The 21,665-nt window shown below is 40.8% G+C and overlaps 1 protein-coding gene and 2 long non-coding RNA genes across 3 annotated transcripts; all 3 read right to left on the bottom strand.

Annotated features, from left to right (window-relative positions):
- Positions 1-283: 283 nt before the first annotated feature.
- Positions 284-2,457, bottom strand: LOC134864060 (uncharacterized). Its single transcript, XR_010165782.1, has 3 exons — positions 2,319-2,457; positions 2,117-2,229; positions 284-1,582 (listed from the first exon to the last, which is right to left on the bottom strand). It is a non-coding gene; the product is annotated as an uncharacterized LOC134864060 (long non-coding RNA).
- A 1,534-nt stretch (positions 2,458-3,991) lies between these two features.
- Positions 3,992-9,060, bottom strand: LOC134864771 (serine/arginine repetitive matrix protein 2-like). Its single transcript, XM_063884005.1, has 5 exons — positions 8,992-9,060; positions 8,644-8,677; positions 8,351-8,466; positions 5,055-7,188; positions 3,992-4,419 (listed from the first exon to the last, which is right to left on the bottom strand). Exons 3-5 carry the CDS (start codon positions 8,464-8,466, stop codon positions 4,408-4,410), a joined length of 2,262 nt encoding a protein of 753 aa, XP_063740075.1. The 5' UTR covers positions 8,644-8,677; positions 8,992-9,060; the 3' UTR covers positions 3,992-4,407.
- A 6,687-nt stretch (positions 9,061-15,747) lies between these two features.
- On the bottom strand, positions 15,748-18,296 carry LOC134863980 (uncharacterized). Its single transcript, XR_010165769.1, has 4 exons — positions 18,194-18,296; positions 17,625-17,663; positions 17,205-17,317; positions 15,748-16,976 (listed from the first exon to the last, which is right to left on the bottom strand). It is a non-coding gene; the product is annotated as an uncharacterized LOC134863980 (long non-coding RNA).
- Between the last annotated feature and the right edge of the window lie 3,369 nt (positions 18,297-21,665).

Genomic DNA, 21,665 nt, shown 5'->3' with positions numbered 1-21,665 from the left:
ACCGAGCAAAGACTGTCGTCTAATTCGACACTCTTCACTCCTGCCTGCATTAAAGTTATAATGTTTAAAGATAAGTGATGATTAACTGTACGGTTTGGAGGATTTAGTTTAATATCATCTATAAAACACCCTTTTCTGTGCTTTGGTTGCATACCTCCCATTAAGTGTGAGCACATAAGCTATGAAGCAGTTTTGTTAGTTTGATATGTTACATTTACATAGCTCAGTTAACAGATAACACTTTGTGATGCAGGAGTTCCCAATGATTGACACATGGCCAGAGTGAATGCTTAGCAAAGCTTTAATCAGAAAAAACTGAAAACATTTGATAAAGATTTACAGAAGTGTTGAGTACAATGATATGAATCTGATAAATAATGAGTCACACATCCAAACTTCACATTTAGTATTACTAATAATATTTGAAAATGTAATTACTAATGTAAAGTACAAAATATGAGTTAATATTACTTTGAAATAGACTTATAGCACTTTTCAACCACCAAATTGATATTCTCCCCATTTATTTGTGACACTCTTGCCCTCACATATGACCAACACATCAGTTTATTACAGTTATTAATTTGTTGTGTGGTTCCGGACTTTGAAGCACAGCGTACTGTTATTTTGTTGGCCTTTCTTTGTTGTTTGGATTATTGGATAGTACAACAAATTGCCTCTCAAACCATGCCAGCGCAGTCCTTTTATGACCAAACTGCAATAAGAACCGAACATTAATCACAATATTTACACAGAACAACATTAAAAAAGGGAAGCTAAAAGTTAAGCTTCTGTTGGTTAATGTTTAGGACCAAAGAAAAGATCTCAAGTGTGTTTGGGTAAGCTTGCAGTTTAAAGCAGCAAGTGAGTTGTTGAGCATGAATTCACTTTTTCAAAGTAACGTTCTAGTCGGACCCAGTTGTGTTAATGCCTCGGTCCCCATCAGTGGGACCTGACTAACTGTTATCCTGAAAACGTCTCTACTCCATGCCCATTTTTCTACCATTTGTTTTCAACACACTGTTGTACAGGTTCAGCGTTTTCTGGAAACTCGAAACACTTGATGCATTTCATTGCTATCCCTGGGAAACAACGGAAAATGTTGTCGTCAACCATGACGTTTCTTAGATTACAAAGTGCCCCTTTGATATCAGTTACGGAAAGTGTAACTTTCGGGGGCTTAAATACTTTAGTAAACACAAAGGCATAGCTTTTCCATTTTCCTTTAACGTTATTCCTGATCTTTTTTAAGATATTGAAATTATTCTTTTCCGATGTACATTTAGCACCACAAGGAGAAAGGTATGAATAGAGGACCAGAATTTTACCCTCACGACGGTTAGCTAAGTTCTTTATATTGTCCAGTACACGTGCCTCTGCATGGTCAGTGTATTCTTTCCCCTTTCCCGATGTGGTTTTCCGAGGAATTGCTACAACAGCATTGCTACCTTTGTACACTTTACCACTTAAAACCTCCTTTTTCATTGTGTCCTTATTGATATTAGGAAAAGCCTGAGCCAATTGCTTCGGGTCCTCTGGGATGTTTACAGCCACACAGAACTGCTGGTTTTTGATTAGGTAGCTGTCAAAGAAAACAAAGACAGTATTACCTTTTGTCAGAGTATAGTGTAAGTATCCATAAACAAAAATAAGCAAACATGTAACTATATTCAATATCCAACAAAAAATAAATGACTATTAATAGACTTCAGTTTTCATTTGAAGATTTGGTTGATTTTTGAACTGCATTCGAATCAGATCAAATACATGTACATCTTAAAATATAGGTACACGTTTGTTTCAGGGGACTGTACAGTTTTAACATTATCAAACATAAATGACACTGAATACATTCATAAAATGTAAAATGGACAATCCAAATGACAACAGTTGTAATGTGGACAAATATATATAATACAATAAAAGACATTAAATGAAGGACCCAGGAGGATGTTAATGGCTTGCTTGAGCCAGCCCTAAATATAAGCTGAAATAAAAGGAAAAGTCTTTAGCTTTCTCTTAATTTGAGAGGTTTTGTGCATCCTGAACACAAGCATTCACACATCAATAATTGGTTTTGAACTTTTCTGTTCTACGAAAAATCAAATGGACTCACTTGCTCCAGATTGGTTGGAAAATTCTTTTAACATAACTTATATCCAACGGCTCACAGTTTCCAATCGACAGACTGACTGCCAGCAGCACAGAAATCCAACACAGGCCAGCCATCTGCACACAAAGGATTTACATTATTTTAAACATGAAAGAGATCCTTTACATGTTTCCCAAATGTGTTGCGTTTATCGTATATCATTTACCTTTGTTGAAGAAATATTTGATGGAGCTTCTGGATCTGTCTCTTCCTATGTTGAAGGTAGCAGGGTGTTGGTGCAAATGAATACAGTCAGAGGGAGGCACATTTCTATAGGAGGTGTGATGCCATCAACATAGTGGCATCTTAACCTTTTATGTCTACTTCTGCTTTTTCTCAGCAATAGAAAGATTATAATAGTCGGTGTTTTCTGTGCAGGGGACATTTCTGAATAAAGACAAATAAATGACAAAACATTTAGCTTTAAGTTCAGTAGGTTCCAAAGCATGATTGAAACTACAGCAACAACATGGCATTATATATAATAACCAACATTACCAGAAACTTTTCTTGATTTTACTGTTTAAGACATGTGTTTACTGTTATCTGAGAACAGATTATCCTGATGACCTGATTGTGTTTTCTCCTTGGGTTTGTGTTTGAGCACTTGTGTGCATTACATGGATGGGTTTTCAACTTTTATTATCAGTTTGGCTGCAATTATACCCTTAAGGTATCTGCTTTCCTGCCGCAGACACTGAGATGTGTCAGTGTCATTTCTTTTTCTTTGTGTGTACAACGGGACTTTAGCCAGGATGGCTCTTGGAGAAATTGGGTGGTCATCAAATTCTGGAGGATATACAGTATTTTTTTAAAGCGTGCTTTATTCTAAGAGGTTGGTCCTATTTGTTTTTAGATACTACTTTCAAGTTTTTATTTATTACATTTTTTTAACTTTACCTTTTTTCTTTATCTTAAAAAAAGGCCTTCTGACACTGGTGTCAATGTTAAACTTTAGTTAGCTATCAGTTGCTACAGCGCCACCTGGTGGATCGATGAGCCATTGCGGCTGTTTTCCATATAATTTATCAAGGGGCCGTAACAAGTCTAAGCCGGGTCCACTACGTCACACTGGGGGTTTTCCATTCAGCAAGGGCCGACTCCGTGCCTGTCACGAGCCCACATAGGTGGGGATGCCCGAAATGAGGGGCTACATCTGTATGGTGCTTCTTAATTAAAAAGGGATGCTGACAGGCTGAACAAGATCGTGAGGAAGGTTAGCTCTGTTGTTGGAGTTAAACTGGACAATCCGGAGGAGGTGGCTGAGGGGAGGATGAGGAGGAAACTTGACAGTATCCTGGATAACCCCTCCCACCCCCTCCATGCAGAGCTAGTGAAGATGAAGAGTACGCTCAGCCACAGACTCATCCCACCTCGGCACAGCACTAAGCGCCTGGGAAACTCTTTTGTGCCTGTAGCCATCAGGCTGCACAACAAGGGGTTAACCATGTAACCGATTATAACCCGGACTGCACATAAGGCCTGCACTTTTGCACAGTAACTTTGACGTGCACTGTCTTTCTGCACACATACATGTGCATATTTTTAACAATACTTTTGTTACTTTCTGTATATATATGTTTTAGAATTTCAGATTTCTGTTTCATATCCCTGTGCCAACCTGTGCCGTTTTGCTTCTTCTCTGTTGCTGCTTAAACACTCAAATTTCCCCACGGGGATTAATAAAGGTACATCTTATCTTTATCTTATCTTAATTGATAATTAAGGCTTGTGATTGTGTTGTCTGATAGAAACGCTAATGGAGAAGTGCCACTCATGATGCCTCATTCCACTTAAAATTTCTTCGTATACCTTTCTTTACAAACACACACACAAGAGTTGATGTTGAGCTAAGCTTTATTCAGAAGATTTGATACAATGACACTTTATAGAAGTACAGAGTAAAGTTACAGTAAGTTACTGACGATTATTTACATGAACCCTTCTTTGAGTTTATCAAGGTAAGACCAGAACATCCCTTTAAAATGGAAACAAAATGAAAATCAGCCGTTCACCTTAAGCAAAGGTTTCCATACATTGTACCAGTATTTTCTTTGGCTTTGAAAACTTGAAGTATCATTTGTTCGATTGGTTTTGCTGAAGAAAGGGGAAAACAAAGCCCTTATTGTTTTGAGATAGGTAAAACACACTGGCTGTGAAATACACAGCTCATTTTATGGGATGTAATAACAACAAGAATTTAGTATAGCTCCAGCCTCATCCTTGTCAATGCATAAAAAAATATCCTTTCAGTGTCATTGCCAAAACTCAGGTGTTTTATAGAAGCTGGAATTACAGTTTCTAATAGTTGAAGAAGGATTTCATTAGATCTGTGGGAAGGATAAGAAACAAGCACATCTTTTGAGCTTAAGGCACTGCTCTGCTCACTCGGGTTCATTAAGTTGCTGCTCAGATACTCAGGCCATTAAACGTTTTTTTATATCCGTATACTTCTGTTCCTGCTTCTGTTCCCTGCTCTACGGTAGCCCCCTCCTCTACCTTTGCCTCTACGCCCTCCTCGAGGCCTACCCTATCTTCTAACATTGCCCCGTCCCCTACCTTTAACGCTGCGCTGTCCTCGAGGCCTACCCTGTCTTCTAACATTGCCCCGTCCCCTTCCTTGAACTCTGCGCTGTCCTCGAGGCCTACCCTGTCTTCTAACATTGCCCCGTCCCCTACCTTTAACTCTGCGCTGTCCTCGAGTCCTACCCTGTCTTCTAACATTGCCCCGTCCCCTACCTTTAACTCTGCGCTGTCCTCGAGTCCTACCCTGTCTTCTAACATTGCCCCGTCCCCTACCTTTGCCTCTGCGCCGTCCTCCAAGCCTACCCTGTCTTCTAACATTGCCCCGTCCCCTACCTTTAACTCTGCGCTGTCCTCGAGTCCTACCCTGTCTTCTAACATTGCCCCGTCCCCTACCTTTAACTCTGCGCTGTCCTCGAGGCCTACCCTGTCTTCTAACATTGCCCCGTCCCCTACCTTTGCCTCTGCGCCGTCCTCCAAGCCTACTCTGTCTTTTAACATTGCCCCGTCCCCTACCTTTACTTCTGCGCCGTCCTCGAGTCCTACCCTGTCTTCTAACATTGCCCCGTCCCCTACCTTTGCCTCTGCGTTGTCCTCGAGTCCTACCCTGTCTTCTAACATTGCCCCGTCCCCTACCTTTAACTCTGTGCCGTCCTCGAGTCCTACCCTGTCTTCTAACATTGCCCCATCCCCTACCTTTGCCTCTGCGCCGTCCTCCAAGCCTACCCTGTCTTTTAACATTGCCCCGTCCCCTACCTTTACCTCTGCGCCGTCCTCGAGTCCTACCCTGTCTTCTAACATTGCCCCGTCCCCTACCTTTACCTCTGCGCCGTCCTCGAGTCCTACCCTGTCTTCTAACATTGCCCCGTCCCCTACCTTTGCCTCTGCGCTGTCCTCGAGTCCTACCCTGTCTTTTAACATTGCCCCGTCCCCTACCTTTGCCTCTGCGCTGTCTTCGAGTCCTACCCTGTCTTTTAACATTGCCCCGTCCCCTACCTTTGCCTCTGCGCCGTCCTCGAGTCCTACCCTGTCTTCTAACATTGCCCCGTCCCCTACCTTTGCCTCTGCGCCGCCCTCGAGTCCTACCCTGTCTTCTAACATTGCCCCGTCCCGTACCTTTGCCTCTGCGCTGTCCTCGGGTCCTACCCTGTCTTTTAACATTGCCCCGTCCCCTACCTTTGCCTCTGCGCCCTCCTCGATGCCTACCCTGTCTGAGCTTGCAGGCTCCCTTACGCTTGCATTGTCTCCTACCCCTGCATCCAAAACTTCTCTTTCCTTTGCAACTGCTCACTCGTCCGCTTTTGTCCTTTCCTTTGCCTCCTGTTTTTCCACCTATGCCTTTTCTTGTATTTATGCCTCCACCCATCCCTTCACCAGGTGCTATTTCTTGGCCTATTCCTTCCCCCATTCCTTTACCTGGTGCTGGGCCTTTGCTTTCCCCTATGCCTTCACCTGGTGCTATTCCTGGTGCTGGGCCTTTGCTTTCCCCTATGCCTTCACCTGGTGCTATTTCTGGTGCTGGGCCTTTGCTTTCCCCTATGCCTTCACCTGGTGCTATTTCTGGTGCTGGGCCTTTGCTTTCCCCTATGCCTTCACCTGGTGCTATTCCTGGTGCTGGGCCTTTGCTTTCCCCTATGCCTTCACCTGGTGCTATTCCTGGTGCTGGGCCTTTGCTTTCCCCTATGCCTTCACCTGGTGCTATTTCTGGTGCTGGGCCTTTGCTTTCCCCTATGCCTTCACCTGGTGCTATTTCTGGTGCTGGGCCTTTGCTTTCCCCTATGCCTTCACCTGGTGCTATTCCTGGTGCTGGGCCTTTGCTTTCCCCTATGCCTTCCCCTGGTGCTATTTCTGGGCCTATTCCTTCCCCCATTCCTTTCCCTGGTGCTGGGCCTTTGCTTTCCCCTATGCCTTCAACTGGTGCTATTTCTGGGCCTATGCCTTCCCCCATTCCTTTACCTGGTGCCTCGCCTGCTCCCTCTTCTTCATTTGACCAAACATTGTTCGCAACACATGAAGGTGTAACATCTCCACCCGAAAAGCAGCTGGTGCACTGAAACGCTTCTTCATCAGGGTTATAACAACGGAATATTTTGTCAAGCCCAAGTTTCAAAATCCCCAGCTTTTTTAAGGATTCAGCAATCTGAGGCGTCTTTGCAGCAGAAACATTGCCTAGTTTGGAAAACACAAATGCATAACCTCTCCAGTTCTTAATGATGTTCTTAATCTCATTTTCTTTTGTTGTACAGGTTAGCCCACATGAGGATACTTCAGAGTAGATGATAAGGAAGTTATGCTTGCTGTTTTTAATGAAGGGTTGTACATTTTTTAGAACTTGTGACACAGCCTCTGATTGTGCTGCTGCCACCACCCGTGCGCCCTGGTATACTTGCCCCCCTGAAACTGTTTGTTTGACCTTGTCTGGTGGGTCATCCTGAAAGACTTGCTGTAGATTATTTATGTCTTGGTTCTGTGGGACATTCACAGCCACACAGAAGCTGTCACCGAGGGGATACCTGCCAAAGGAGAACATGTAATGAAAATTGTGGTTACAGGTAGTTTTTGGAAGCAAAAAGCAATAAGATGATTAGCTATCTTTAACAATGATCATTAAATACGTTTGCATAGAAAAGCATGCAGGTGAAAAGAGAGAATTGAGAATTTCGAGACATAAAATAATGCAGAAGTTTAAAATAAATGAAAGCAAAAAGGATTGTACTTAAGATGAATTGAGTTAATGTAGTTGCGTGATGAGAATGTATGCAAATATTTGTATACCATATATGTTAGATAGAAAGTTGGGATTGTGAAAGTACAAACACACACACGTTTAGAATTGTAATGAGTCAATGAATATTAAGGCCACAGCATAAAGAATCATCTTTGGCTGGGTTGTGACCCGCAACACACATTGGGACTCCAGACCCACTAAGGTTTGCAAGAAAATCCCCAAACTATGTTGAACAGATGAACTGGCCAAAAAGAACAAAAGCTGAGGGAACCCTGAGCCAGCCATAGGCAAGGCAAGTTTATTTATATAGCACCTTTCAACACAAGGCAATTCAAAGTGCTTTACAAACATGAAAGATATTAAGAGCATTAAGATATAGCGCAGCAGAAACACATTATAAAATGGCATTTAAAAACAGTCATTTAAGAGCAAATATAATAATATAAACATAACAGGTATAAAATACATGAATAAAATTACACTGCAGTGTTAGATAAGAACACTTCAATTAAAGGCTCAATTTTCAGCCTGGATTTTAAAATAGTAAGAGTAGTAGCGGACATGGGCCTGCCATACCACCCCTCCAAGGTAAAGAAAAAAAACAATCTTTAAACTAAACTAAAAACTGAAGCAGCGAGAACTAGACTATCTCGACAATATTCTAACCTTCGAAAGGGGGGCCCAGCTTGCAAAAGTTTGGGAACCCCTGCTTTATGGTTTATCCTACATAACCTTCTAACAGATTTAAGGGCCCTTTTCCGATATTAGGGATGAATAACATTCATAAGCTGTGGTTCAGGGACCCTATATGACCTATCATATGCCATTCAATTTAATTTCGGGGGGGGGGCTTTAACGTATGAGGGATGAATTAATTACACAACCGTTTGCTCGTTTGCGCTTGTCTTCATCAGAAAAGACAAGAGCAACTCTCTTTGTGTACTCACTCATTCTTGATGCCTTCTATGACACTCTTTAACCAGCTCTGGTCCACATCAGCCAAAGTATCTCCAGCAGACATGAAGAAGGTCAGCACCACTGTGATCCAGCACAGGCCAGCCATCTGCACACAGATCAGAAACCATCAGTCACCAAACAGATAATGAACAATGATAATATTAAAGAACTCAAGAAACATCAAATGTTTTGCTCATTTAACACAATTTGGGATACAAGTTGTTTTATAATGTGTTTTACAAAGGAGCTGGTAATGAAACACCTACTTAGGAACATAAATTACCTTTGTGCCCGCAGGATGGGCCTCTTCCAACACCCTATAGAGAGGAAACAAACAGACATTTATTATTGCACTTCTAAAATGCTCTAATTCTTTATTATTTTTTGTTTATAGCTTGATAACAAAAAACCACAACATTTCCACATCAGTGAGAAAACCAAATCATGTGTACCTATTTGACCGATGATTTTGCCTGATGGATCATTCATTTGTAAGGCTTGTCATTTTCTTAGATTATACAGTATTTTCAAGTTCTGGATTGCCAGACTTAAAGTAAAACATGAATAAATTCATCATTAGCTGCCATAGTTTTCAGACTATTTACTCCATTTTTATTCATTCGTCATGTACCTGTTTCGATGTGAAACTTTGTTTGACGGATGCTCTGTAGATGAGTTCTTCTCAGGGTTTGAAAGGAAGATGCATCTGCAGTGATCAGTCGGAGGGATGGAACTTGTTCTTTATAGAAGACAGTGAAAACATGGCCAAACCCCTCATCCCTCATCATACCCTTATTTGAACATGTCTCTCAAAAAGGAGAAGAGGAAGATTAGAAGAAGGGATGAGGTGTGGTCTCAGCATGATTTGAGGTTAATGGAAGTGGCATCAAGGTATATATTCATCTTTAAGTCAAAATGAATATGGTTAAAGGTTATACATTATCAACATCAGGTCAAAGGTTATCTATGTATTTGATAGGAGATTTTGAAGATTTGAGTTGTTTTAACAGCAATATTGAAGGAGTAATTAGACATGAGTTGGAATCTGCTTACCTTTGTAACAAACTCCAGCATGCAGGCGGCACTAAAGAACAGTGTTGGGTGTAACGCGTTGCAAAAGTAACAGAGTTACAGTAATGTATTACTTTTTGCTGTAACGCAGTAATATAACGCATTTCTTCTGAAACTTGAGTAATATAAAACCCGTTACAACTCTCAGTAACGCAGTTACAACACATTTTAACCCGAAATGATGTGGTGTTTTGTTTCTATGAGTTCACCAACATCGCAAGACATTCCGACACCAGAGAAATAATTGTGCAGGTAGAATAGTAACTCAGCCTGCTTACTATCAGTTCAGAGAGCGGCAGAGACAGGCTCACAATGCAGAGCTGCAGGCTCACAATGCAGAGCTGCAGAAACAGATTCACAATGCAGAGCTGCAGAAACAGATTCACAATGCAGAGCTGCAGAAACAGATTCACAATGCAGAGCTGCAGAAACAGATTCACAATGCAGAGCTGCAGAAACAGATTCACAATGCAGAGCTGCAGAAACAGATTCACAATGTAGAGGTGCAGGCTCACAATGCAGAGCTGCAGGCTCGGAGAAAAGAAAAGAGACAGGAGTGTGCGCAGACCGAAGCAACAGAAGGTCACTTTCTCTGGGTCTGCCTCTTGAACCCCAAGAAGTTAAGAGACTCGTGGCAGAGTGTTGAATATCTGCAGCCTCTGTCCTCTGTGGAATCCCCGGCTTTTAGAAAGCTTTTCAGCCAAGTCCCCGTTAACACACCAATGAGAACGTGAGCTAACGCTGCCATAGAGACTCGTTCATATACAGCAGGTTACAGGGCCGTGCAGAGGCTCCACTGACATGTTACTCATAACACACAGAGACGTCATGTTACCGGTATCACATATTATTCAGCCCACTTAAACGGAGGATATGTTTAATTTCAGCATACTGCCATAGATAGATAGCTTTAATTAATGAGCTGCAATAAACTACATGTTAGCATTTAAAGCCCTACTTTTGCGTTTATTTTGGTGAAAGTGACTCAAAGTAACGCAAAAGTAGTGTAACGCATTACAGTTCAGAGACAGTAGTAATGTAATGTAACTTATTACTTTATAAAGACAGGAATAAGTCATATGTACTGTATTACATTTTGGAATTAACTTGCCCATCACTGCTAAAGAAGCCTTTATAATTTTGGAATTGAATACCGATTAGCACATTTCTGCTATTATAATTTAAACGTAAGCGGATTAAGAATACTCGTAAGACACAAGTTGTTGTATATAATCAGAGGATGAAACGCTTTCTTTGTGCATTGATTGTGGCTGGAAATAGAGCTATATAACATGGATATCATGCTATGAGACATGTTATCGTCTTCTTCTCAGAAGCTTTCCAATTGAGTAAAGTCAGTGCTGAGATCCCTATAGATGATAGGAAAGTATACAGTCAGTCTTAATACTGTCTTAATAACTAATTGAATTAAATCAAAACAAAGCAAGTCATTTACATTTTTCACAATTAAAAACATTAAAACACAAAATTGACCAAATGATTTATTTAAATACAAGTTGAAGCTCTGCTAACTAAACTAAACGTTTTATTACGAGAGAATGCTTTACATTTTGACTGAGTAGAATAAGCTAGTAGTGTCCATGAGACCAGATGCAGCCTTTAGGTCAAAGACAGTGCAACAGCAAACAAACAAAAACATATTATATGGCAACAAACTGCAGCAGAGAGATGGGTTTGCTTACTGACGGCTTAGTCATCGGCAGACATAACTTCTGCTTGGTGGATGACAAGTACATTCATCCCTAAATCAAAATCTTCCTGTTCTTATCGTGTCTCTCTCCAGCTGTTTATGAAAAAAACAAAACATATCTGATGTTGCACCATGTGTCTCTTGAGTAATAATTACTAGAATTATTACTCAAGAGACACATGGTGCAACATGTTGGACTTCTACTGTTTAGCCTTGAAGACCCTCCACACCCTAACCCTAAAAGGAGAAAGGATCTTTCCAAGGTCTGCTGTGAGATTCCATAGAATGCCCCATTCCAACTAAAGCGGTTCCAGGGCCAGTTCGGAGCTAGTGCCCGATTAAGCACCGGTTCTTTGTGTTTCCACCACAGCTGGGCTGGCTCTTGGCCCCAAAAAACTGTTCTTATCCAGCCCCACTCGACTACCCATCAAGAACCAATAACTAAATACATTGTGCTTACGTCAGAGGCAGTGACAGTCAGACAGTGAACACTTTGCAGCGGATGCTGCTGTGAGTAAACGGCAGACTAAATGCCGCTGAACCACGACACTCTGGAGAGAAGTACAACGTTGGAGAAGTAGTTATTTCTTAAATCTGGCTTTGTATGATAAACAGCAACATGAGCATCGACCCGACACAGTCCTCCGTTGTTGTTGTTGTTGTTGTTGTTGTTGTTGTTGTGAGCGAAGTTGGCGAAATAAAAGAGAAAATCAGGAGAGCACTGGCATGGAGCTAGAACTGGAACTGGTTTGGTGGGAAAGGGATAAAACTGGAAGCGTTCCTTGACATTTGTTGAAAAAAAAAGAAGCCACAAATGAAATCCATAATATCTAAACCTTGAATTGATTTGTTAACTTTGTGTGCATTGATTGTAGCTGGAAATAGAGCTAAATGATATGGATGTCATGCTGTGGGACATGTTATCATGCTGTGGGACATGTTATCATGCTGTGGGACATGTTATCATGCTGTGGGACATGTTATCATGCTGTGGGACATGTTATCATGCTGAGGGACATGGTATCATGCTGTGGGACATGTTATCATGCTGTGGGACATGTTATCATGCTGTGGGACATGTTATCATGCTGTGGGACATGTTATCATGCTGTGGGACATGTTATCATGCTGTGGGACATGTTATCATGCTGTGGGACATGTTATCATGCTGAGGGACATGGTATCATGCTGTGGGACATGTTATCATGCTGTGGGACATGTTATCATGCTGTGGGACATGTTATCATGCTGTGGGACATGTTATCATGCTGTGGGACATGTTATCATGCTGTGGGACATGTTATCATGCTGTGGGACATGGTATCATGCTGTGGGACATGTTATCATGCTGTGGGACATGTTATCATGCTGAGGGACATGGTATCATGCTGTGGGACATGTTATCATGCTGTGGGACATGTTATCATGCTGTGGGACATGTTATCATGCTGTGGGACATGTTATCATGCTGTGGGACATGTTATCATGCTGTGGGACATGTTATCATGCTGAGGGACATGTTATCATGCTGTGGGACATGTTATCATGCTGTGGGACATGTTATCATGCTGTGGGACATGTTATCATGCTGTGGGACATGTTATCATGCTGTAGGACATGTTATCATGCTGAGGGACATGTTATCATGCTGTGGGACATGTTATCATGCTGTGGGACATGTTATCATGCTGTAGGACATGTTATCATGCTGTAGGACATGTTATCATGCTGTGGGACATGTTATCATGCTGTGGGACATGTTATCATGCTGTGGGACATGTTATCATGCTGAGGGACATGGTATCATGCTGTGGGACATGTTATCATGCTGTGGGACATGTTATCATGCTGTGGGACATGTTATCATGCTGTGGGACATGTTATCATGCTGTGGGACATGTTATCATGCTGTGGGACATGTTATCATGCTGTAGGACATGTTATCATGCTGTGGGACATGTTATCATGCTGTAGGACATGTTATCATGCTGAGGGACATGTTATCATGCTGTGGGACATGTTATCATGCTGTGGGACATGTTATCATGCTGTGGGACATGGTATCATGCTGTGGGACATGTTATCATGCTGAGGGACATGGTATCATGCTGTGGGACATGTTATCATGCTGTGGGACATGTTATCATGCTGTGGGACATGTTATCATGCTGTGGGACATGTTATCATGCTGTGGGACATGTTATCATGCTGTGGGACATGTTATCATGCTGAGGGACATGGTATCATGCTGTGGGACATGGTATCATGCTGTGGGACATGTTATCATGCTGTAGGACATGTTATCATGCTGTGGGACATGTTATCATGCTGTGGGACATGTTATCATGCTGTGGGACATGTTATCATGCTGTGGGACATGTTATCATGCTGTGGGACATGTTATCATGCTGTGGGACATGTTATCATGCTGTGGGACATGTTATCATGCTGTGGGACATGTTATCATGCTGTGGGACATGTTATCATGCTGTGGGACATGTTATCATCTTGAGTTTTGGATATCAAATATCAGATACTGTATATGTGTTGCCTCATGGTTTTGAAGGCTGCATAACAGTAAGTTATGTGCTTTTCTGGATTTTCCAGACTGTTCTTGCGGTTCTTTTATTTTCCTCTACTCTACGTTTACCAAGTGTTTAAATGTACAGTGCAGACTTCTTTCGATCCCTTCTGGTAGTGAGAGTCATTTTAAAATCAGTAACAAACTGCGTTTGCCTTTTCTTGCGTAGACTTTTGCCCATGATGGCCCTAAAGGAGAGATTGGTTTTCATTATCATTCAAATAACTGAAAATAGTTTTAAAGCGTACTTTATTCGAGGGTTTGCATTATTTGGTATTCAAATACTACTTTGTAAGTTTCTATTTCTAGTATTTTTTTTCTTCTTGTTCAGTATTTCTGCTGAGCCCAGTCTGCTGCTTCATCGTGACTTGCAGATTGATGATAATAACTTCCAAAGAAATGAAGAACACTTTTGTGTGTTTACTGACTGCATAAGAGGAAGCCTTTAAAAAGGTCAGAAATCTTGCGAGGAGCACCTGGTCGTGGCTGGTTCATGGTGAAATGATGTTCTTTCCACTTCCGAATTATGGCCCCAACAGTGCTCACTGGAACATTCAGAAGGTTAGGAATCCTTCTGTAATGCCATCAGTATGTTTTGCAACAATAAGTTTGCGAAGGTCTTGAGAGAGCTCTTTGCTTTTACCCATCATGAGATCTTTCTCGTGTGACACCTTGGTAATGAAAGACCTTTTTATAGGCCATCAGTTGGGACTGAACCAGCTGATATTAATTAGCACAGACAAGGGGCAGGATATGTTTCTAATTACTGATGGATTTTAGCGGTGTTTTGGCTTTCCATGCCTTTTTGCACCTCCCTTTCGTCATGTGTTCAATACTTTTCCCCTGTGTCATTCCAATTTAATACACATAACTTAATTTATGGACATCGATGGTTTGATTTCTTTGCATGTGTGGATTGCACGGGTTGTTACCGACATCTGATGAACATTTCATGTCAATAGCACCTTTAGAAATATATTTACTGAGAAATGGTGACGTGTTCAATACTTATTTCACCCGCTGTAAGTTAAATAAATACAAACCTTTTAGGAAAATATAATTCTAATATTGGAGCAGAGAAAATGTTTTTGATCCGTTGTGTAAATATCAGTGAACGCTGAACATCACCTTTTTTATTAACTTTGTTTTGATCAACATAGGACATATGAGGACTGGGACAGCAAAACACAGTCAGTACAAACCAAAATAATAATGTAGTATAGTACAGTTCACAATGTACAGAGTTCCGGTTAAATAAAATATAGTTGTTAAGATCCTAGATGTTTATAGCAATAACCATTGTGTTCCAGTATTTATCCCCCTTCTCCTTTTGGAGTCAGATAGAATTGATGATGGTATACTTGCAGCCATAATAACCTTCAAAAGGTATTCATCACTTTTACCAAGGCCTTAAGGGATTTGACCAAGGTACAGTAATGTAAAAGATAGGTCCAAAAAGGCTTTACACGTGTATGTATGGAGGTCCGTCTGAAGAGGAGTGGTTTAAGCTTGAAGTGGAGGAACAGGAGGTGAAAGGGGTGGAGGAGGGCTGCGTCGAGCCACCTGAAGTGACAGCTGTCCGGAGATTTAAAGGTTTAACAATGCACTGTGATTGGCTTGTGGGAGTAGAGGCGAAGTGATAGGTTTAGCTGGGGAGAGAACGGCCCAGCTCACTGATTGAGAGGGTGAGCGTGATCAGATGGAAATATATAATGTGTGAATGACAGATATAAAGACGGTCTTCCTGGTTGAACTTGCACTGAGCTTCACGGAGATACTTGAGTTGTGATTCGTTGAGAGGATGCCCTTATAATTTGCCAATAAACTGTCATCATTTTTGATAATATAGTGCTGCAGTTTAATTGTATTGTTTTGTATACTGACTATTATAGCATACCTCCCATCAGACGTGAGCGTACGCTATGCAGTAGAGTTATTAGTTAATGTTTAACTTACATAGCTCAGTTTATCAAACATCACTTTTGTGATGAGTTTCCCAATGATTGACACACAGACGGCCAGAGTGAATGCTTAGCAAAGCTTTAATCAGGAAAAGCAGAAAACATTTGGTAAAGTTTAAGATAAGCATTGAGTAAATCACTTCAATCCTATAACTGAGGTTGATATACATTGAACAACATCATTGAACAACATCATTGAATTCATTTCTTTGACCTTTTGAAATAGGGTAGAATATGTTTTGCAAACCAAATATCAAATGTCCTTCTATAATTCCTTAAATTGTTAAGCCGTTAAATAAGTGCGAAACTTTAACTTTACGCAGTCCTTCATTTATTCGGTGTGTTGTGTTGGGTTTTTTTGTTTGTTCTTTGGATAGAACGGAAAAGGCCTCTCAAACCAAACCAACACAGAGTCCAAACTGCAATAAGGTCAGAAGGTAAATCACAACATTAACATAGTACAACACCAAAACAAGTCAAAGTTCTGGTAAACATTAAATAAACCTCAAAGTTATGTTGAAGGAAATGTATTAAAGTTATGTTGATTATTTTTGGACCAAAGATAAGATGTGTTTGGGTCCTTAGCATGCCGATGTAATAAGCCTGCAGTTTAAAGCAGCAGGTGCATTGTTGAGCATTAAGGAACAGTTGTGTTTAGGCCCCTATCAGATCCTCTTGTGGCCTTCACACATTTATTCCTAATTTTGAAAACACTCATTCTCAAGATGAACTTGATTGGAGGCACCTACAGTCTGGAAGCACTTGACGCATTTGAGTACTCTGCTATTAATTGGGTTGTAACAACGGAAAATGTTGTCGTCGTTTATTACTGTTCTAAGATTATGAAATGTCTCTTTGATTTCAGCTTCAGTAGCTGGCCTGTTCGGGGACCCAGTAAATACTGTATGAAACACAAAGGCGTAGCTTGTCCATTTTCCTGTAACCGTATTTTTGATCTTTTGCAAGATATTGTTATAGTTGTTACTGTTTGTACATTTGTCACCACATGGAGAAAGCCAGGAGTAGAGGACCAGAATGTTACCCTGACGTGTGTTATATAAATTGGCTAAATTGTCCAGTACCTGTGCCTCTGCGTGATCAGTGTAGGTTTTTCTGTTGTTGGATTCTTTCACCTGAGGAATTGCCACAACAGCATTCCTACCTATGTACACATTATTTTGTTTCACAAAAGTTGTAGGGTTAAAATCGATATTATAAAAGGCCTCAGCCAATCTCCTCTGGTCCTCTGGGATGTTTACAGCCACACTGAACTGCCAGTTCGGATTAGGTAGCTGTCAAAGAAAACCGACACAGAGTATTAGCTTTTGTCAGAGTATAAGTATTCATACACAATGGTTAGTATGCATGCTGCACGCTTTATTTGGATCGTAGCGTAGAGGAATTCATAAACTGATCAGTCCTCAGTGATCTCTGTTGAACTACAGCTTATTTAAAAGTCAGCAGACTTAAGATTTAAGAATGTATATCTTTTTTGTTCTACTAAAATCTAATAGACTCACTTGGTCTCGATGCGTTCAGCAATGCTTGTAACGTAAGCTAGATCCAATGGGACACAGTCTCCAATAGACAGACTGACTGCCAGCAGCACAGAAATCCAACACAGGCCAGCCATCTGCACACAGATCCAGTAATGGACACTCTTTAAAACATGAAAGAGGGCAAGTGAAAAAGAAACACATCCGTCTCTTAATTATTATCCTTGATACTGATCACACTTAACTCTATAGCTCCTGTTGTGGAATAAATGAACTGAAGTGCTGTTAAGCAGTGGTTTCATGCAAGTAGGACTTTATGCTATAATAATGAACTTCAGTTCTATCTGAAGCTTTAACATTAATAATCATAAATCCACAGAAACAGCAAACATTCTTTTTCTCTGGATGAACTAATGATAACTATCAGAGTACCAAATTCCTCACCTTTTTGTTCCTCGCAGGGTCTATCAATCTGAACAATACCTACAACAGGAAAGACAAAAACAGAATAATGGCTTTATGTGGAAATGACAGTTATGTGCTTTTTACTTTAATACTTTTTATCATCCATAATTATTTTGAATCAGCACGATCACTGTGTAATGATATCTGATGGCTGACAGGAAGAATGTAGGCTCATGTAAGGCATGAAACCTGTCCCCCAAAATAAGGACTTATTTGTTTTTTAATAACATTAATTTAAAGAACACATCATATTGGTGCCTAACTCTAAATTATTTTCCTACAATATCCACTCTTTCAAAATCGGGTTTATAATCAACCAATAACAAGAGCTGTCAATAGATGTAGTGGAGTGAAAAATACAATATTGGGATTTAAAATGTAGTGGAGCAGAAGTATAAAGTAGCCTAAACTAAGAATACTTGGGTAAAGTACAAGTACCTCAGATTTGTATTTCAAAATCTACTTGTAAGTATCTAAAGCAGACTATAAAACCCAGCAGTCGGTTAAGGGTCAAAGTTTCTCTATGTTTTCTCCCTGGTTTCGTTTACCTGTCTGTCAGAGAGAGTTGTCTGATGGATGCTCCAAAGCGTCTGCCTTCTTCCTCTTCTTTGCTCTGAGTGAGAGGAGTTAACAAGATGCGGTGAAGACGGTCTGAACCAACAACCTTTATAGGAGAGGGAGACCATGGCCACACCTTTAAACATCAGCTCCACCCTATGTTTGTAATATCTTTGCAATACCCGAAATCCAATGGGCAAATACCATCGATTTTTTTTAATGCTAACTTCTGGCCTACAAAAATACGTGATCACTCCACTACTCTATTGTATCTTTGTGGTGTGTGTTTCTTCTTTCTTAGCATGTGTACTCACCTGCTTGTTTCCGTGAATTCCTGAATTACTGTAAGTCTCTATCCACTTTGAAAGAAGGCATGAATGAAGTGCATGGAGTTTTGTGTCTTAAGTGACTTGATTATCACCAGAGCAGCGTGTGCACAGAACTGCATCTTTGAATTCCATTGCACTGTGAAAGATTCAACCTGAGAGTTGAATTGAATGCATTGTAAATAAACTCATTCTGAACAACTTCTAAAGTAAAGACAGCAGGGCTAAAATTAATCTTCCTGTTCTCTAACATGAATTACTTTTTATTTCCTCAAAAATAAATCTCTATCTATACTCCACACGTTTTAATACCCAGTGATACACAGTGTGGTTTTCTCTGTGTAAAGGAATCGTTCACATTTAGTTTCAAGTTCATTGACTAAAATAAAGAAGTTTGTGGTAAATTAACCTCAAGTCACTCTGGTCCGTCACATCACAACTCTCATCGCACAGTTTAGAGCCTGCAGGTCGAACTGTCTAATGCATTTTAAAGATGACACTGAGCTAGCACTCTTTTTCATTCTTTGCATGAAGGGATTTGAAAGCCTTTAGAATTTTTAGATACAGACACATGTATCAGAGGTTGTTAAAAAGTGGAAAGTGTGGAAAGTTCTCCCTGTGTGTTTGATTACATTGTTCGGCTCCCTCCCTCATCCTAATGTTGGCACACTATCATCTTTGAAATACTATATCCTTACACACACCCTCCTCTAACACACATTGTTGTGTAGTAGTGAATAGGAAGAACACTGATCTGATAATAATATGTTCCAAAAAACAAGATCTGTGTTCGGGGTGGGCTGATCGATCAATGCGACCGAAAGATCTCATGTTGGATCACAAGTAGAGCCATTATGGTGCGGCACTATTTTCTTCTCCTCTGCTGTTGTTTTGCCTTGTGGGTTAGGGTTAAAATATATTCAGAAGTAGGTTTTTTTTAATTGCTCCCCTCAGAAATCATCACACATCTGTTTCCCCTGCCTTTATGTGTTTTTCATCAAAAGTATGGCAGTTCAAAATAATACCGTTGACTTTTGATTGTAATCAAAGGTCAACGGTTTAAAGCAGCAGGTGCATTGTTGAGCATTAATGAACAGTTGTGTTTAGGCCCCTATCAGATCCTCTTGTGGCCTTCACACATTTATTCCTAATTTGAAAACACTCATTCTTTCTCTTTGGAGGCACCTACAGTCTGGAAGCACTTGACGCATTTGAGTACTCTGCTATTAATTGGGTTGTAACAACGGAAAATGTTGTCGTCGTTTATTACTTTTCTAAGATTATGAAATGTCTCTTTGATTTCAGCTTCAGTAGCTGGCTTGTTCGGGTGCCCAGTAAATACTGTATGAAACACAAAGGCGTAGCTTGTCCATTTTCCTGTAACCGTATTTTTGATCTTTTGCAAGATATTGTTATAGTTGTTACTGTTTGTACATTTGTCACCACATGGAGAAAGCCAGGAGTAGAGGACCAGAATGTTACCCTGACGTGTGTTATATAAATTGGCTAAATTTAAAGTTTTTCCGGTTTGGGATTCCTTATTCTGAAGAATTGCCACAACAACATTCCTACTATGTACCCATTATTTTGATTCACAAAAGTTTTAGGGTTACACTCGATATTATAAAAGGCCTCAGCCAATCTCCTCTGTTCCTCTGGGATGTTTACAGCCACACTGAACTGCCAGTACTTCACTGGCCACCTGCACTATATAGACAAAAGTATTGGGACCCCTACACATTACATCTACAGGAGCTTTTATGACATCCCATTCCAAATTCTTAGGCATGAATATGAAGTTGGTCCCCACTTTGCAGCAGTAACAGTTTCCTCTCTTCTGGGAAGGTTTTCTACAAGATGTTGCACTGTGTCTGTTGGAATTCTGCTCATTCATCCAGGAGAGCATTTGTGAGGTCAGACCCTGATGTTGGACGAGAGGGCTCGGCTCTCCGTTCTAGTTTATCCCAGAGGTGTTGAGTGGGGTTGAGGTCAGGGCTCTGAGCGGGCCAGTCCAGTTATCACTCCAAACTCATCCAGCCATGCCTTCATGGACCTTGCTTTGTGCACTGGGACACAGTCATGCTGGAACAGAAAAGGGTCTTCCCCAAACTGTTTCCACAAAGTAGGAAGCATAGAATAGTCTAGAATGACTTGAACTGGAACTAAGGGCCGAGGCCAACCCCACAAAAACATCCCATAACATTATCCCCCTCCCCCCAAACTATACAGGTGGCACGATGCAGTCAGGCAGGTAACGTTCTCCTGGCATTGAGAATTGGATTGGTCCCTCCACAGAACACGTTTCCTCTGCTCCAGTGGCGGCGTGCTTTACACCACTCCATCCCACGCTTGGCATTGTGCTTGGTGATGTAAGGCTTGCATGCAGCTGCTCGGCCATGAAACCCCCGGCACCGTTCTGGTACTGATATTAATGCAGAGCTGGTTTGGAGCTTTGGCCACTTTTACACACTAAGTGCCTCAGCACTCCCGAGTCCGCTCTGTAACTTTACGTGGTAAGATGACTGTAATAAAGGTGAAATAGGGCTGTTACAGAAGTGTATTAAGGTGTAATATGGGCGTAATAGTTGATTATGGGTGTATTGTAGAAAATAGCAATCAATACATTTTCCAAAATATGTATATGTGATGCCCATTTAAGTTTTAAAGCATTATTATTGATTCACTTTGATTAAAAGCACATATGAACTCTGAAAGGTTTGTCCTATTTGTTTGTTTTTTGGATCAAATTTGTAACCTTTTTATTTTGAGTGTTTCTTAGACTGTGACTTGCAGATTGAGGAGGCTGATTTCTGAAGAAATGGAGATCTGCAGAAATGGAGAAGTCAAATCAGCCTACGTGTTCACTCTGACTTGCAGATTGAGAATGGAGATGTAGAAATACAGAAGTAACTGCATGTGAGGCTACTCTTGTCACGTTTATGGTGCAGGACCCAAATTCAGCGATACAAGGGGGAGGCAGGTATGGGGGTTTGAACTAAAAGCGAGCTTCATTAAATAAAAGCTGTTAACAAAACACAAAAGGCAAGGTACAAAAAAACAGAAAAGTAGCAAATAAAAACTATGACAAACCAAGGGATGCAGGAAGACAAGGGAGGGAAGACCAGGACATGCCACA

This window comes from Eleginops maclovinus, chromosome 5 (assembly GCF_036324505.1).
Source record: "Eleginops maclovinus isolate JMC-PN-2008 ecotype Puerto Natales chromosome 5, JC_Emac_rtc_rv5, whole genome shotgun sequence".
Lineage (NCBI taxonomy): Eukaryota > Metazoa > Chordata > Actinopteri > Perciformes > Eleginopidae > Eleginops > Eleginops maclovinus.
This window is presented reverse-complemented; position numbering and strand designations above follow the sequence as displayed.

Excerpts from the sequence above, each read along its gene's own strand:
- LOC134864771 (XM_063884005.1), bottom strand. The coding sequence starts at position 8,466 with ATGGCTGGCCTGTGCTGGATCACAGTGGTGCTGACCTTCTTCATGTCT. Across the intron at positions 7,189-8,350 it reads ATAGAAGGCATCAAGAATGA|GTATCCCCTCGGTGACAGCT; the intron begins GTGAGTACACAA and ends CTCCTTTGGCAG.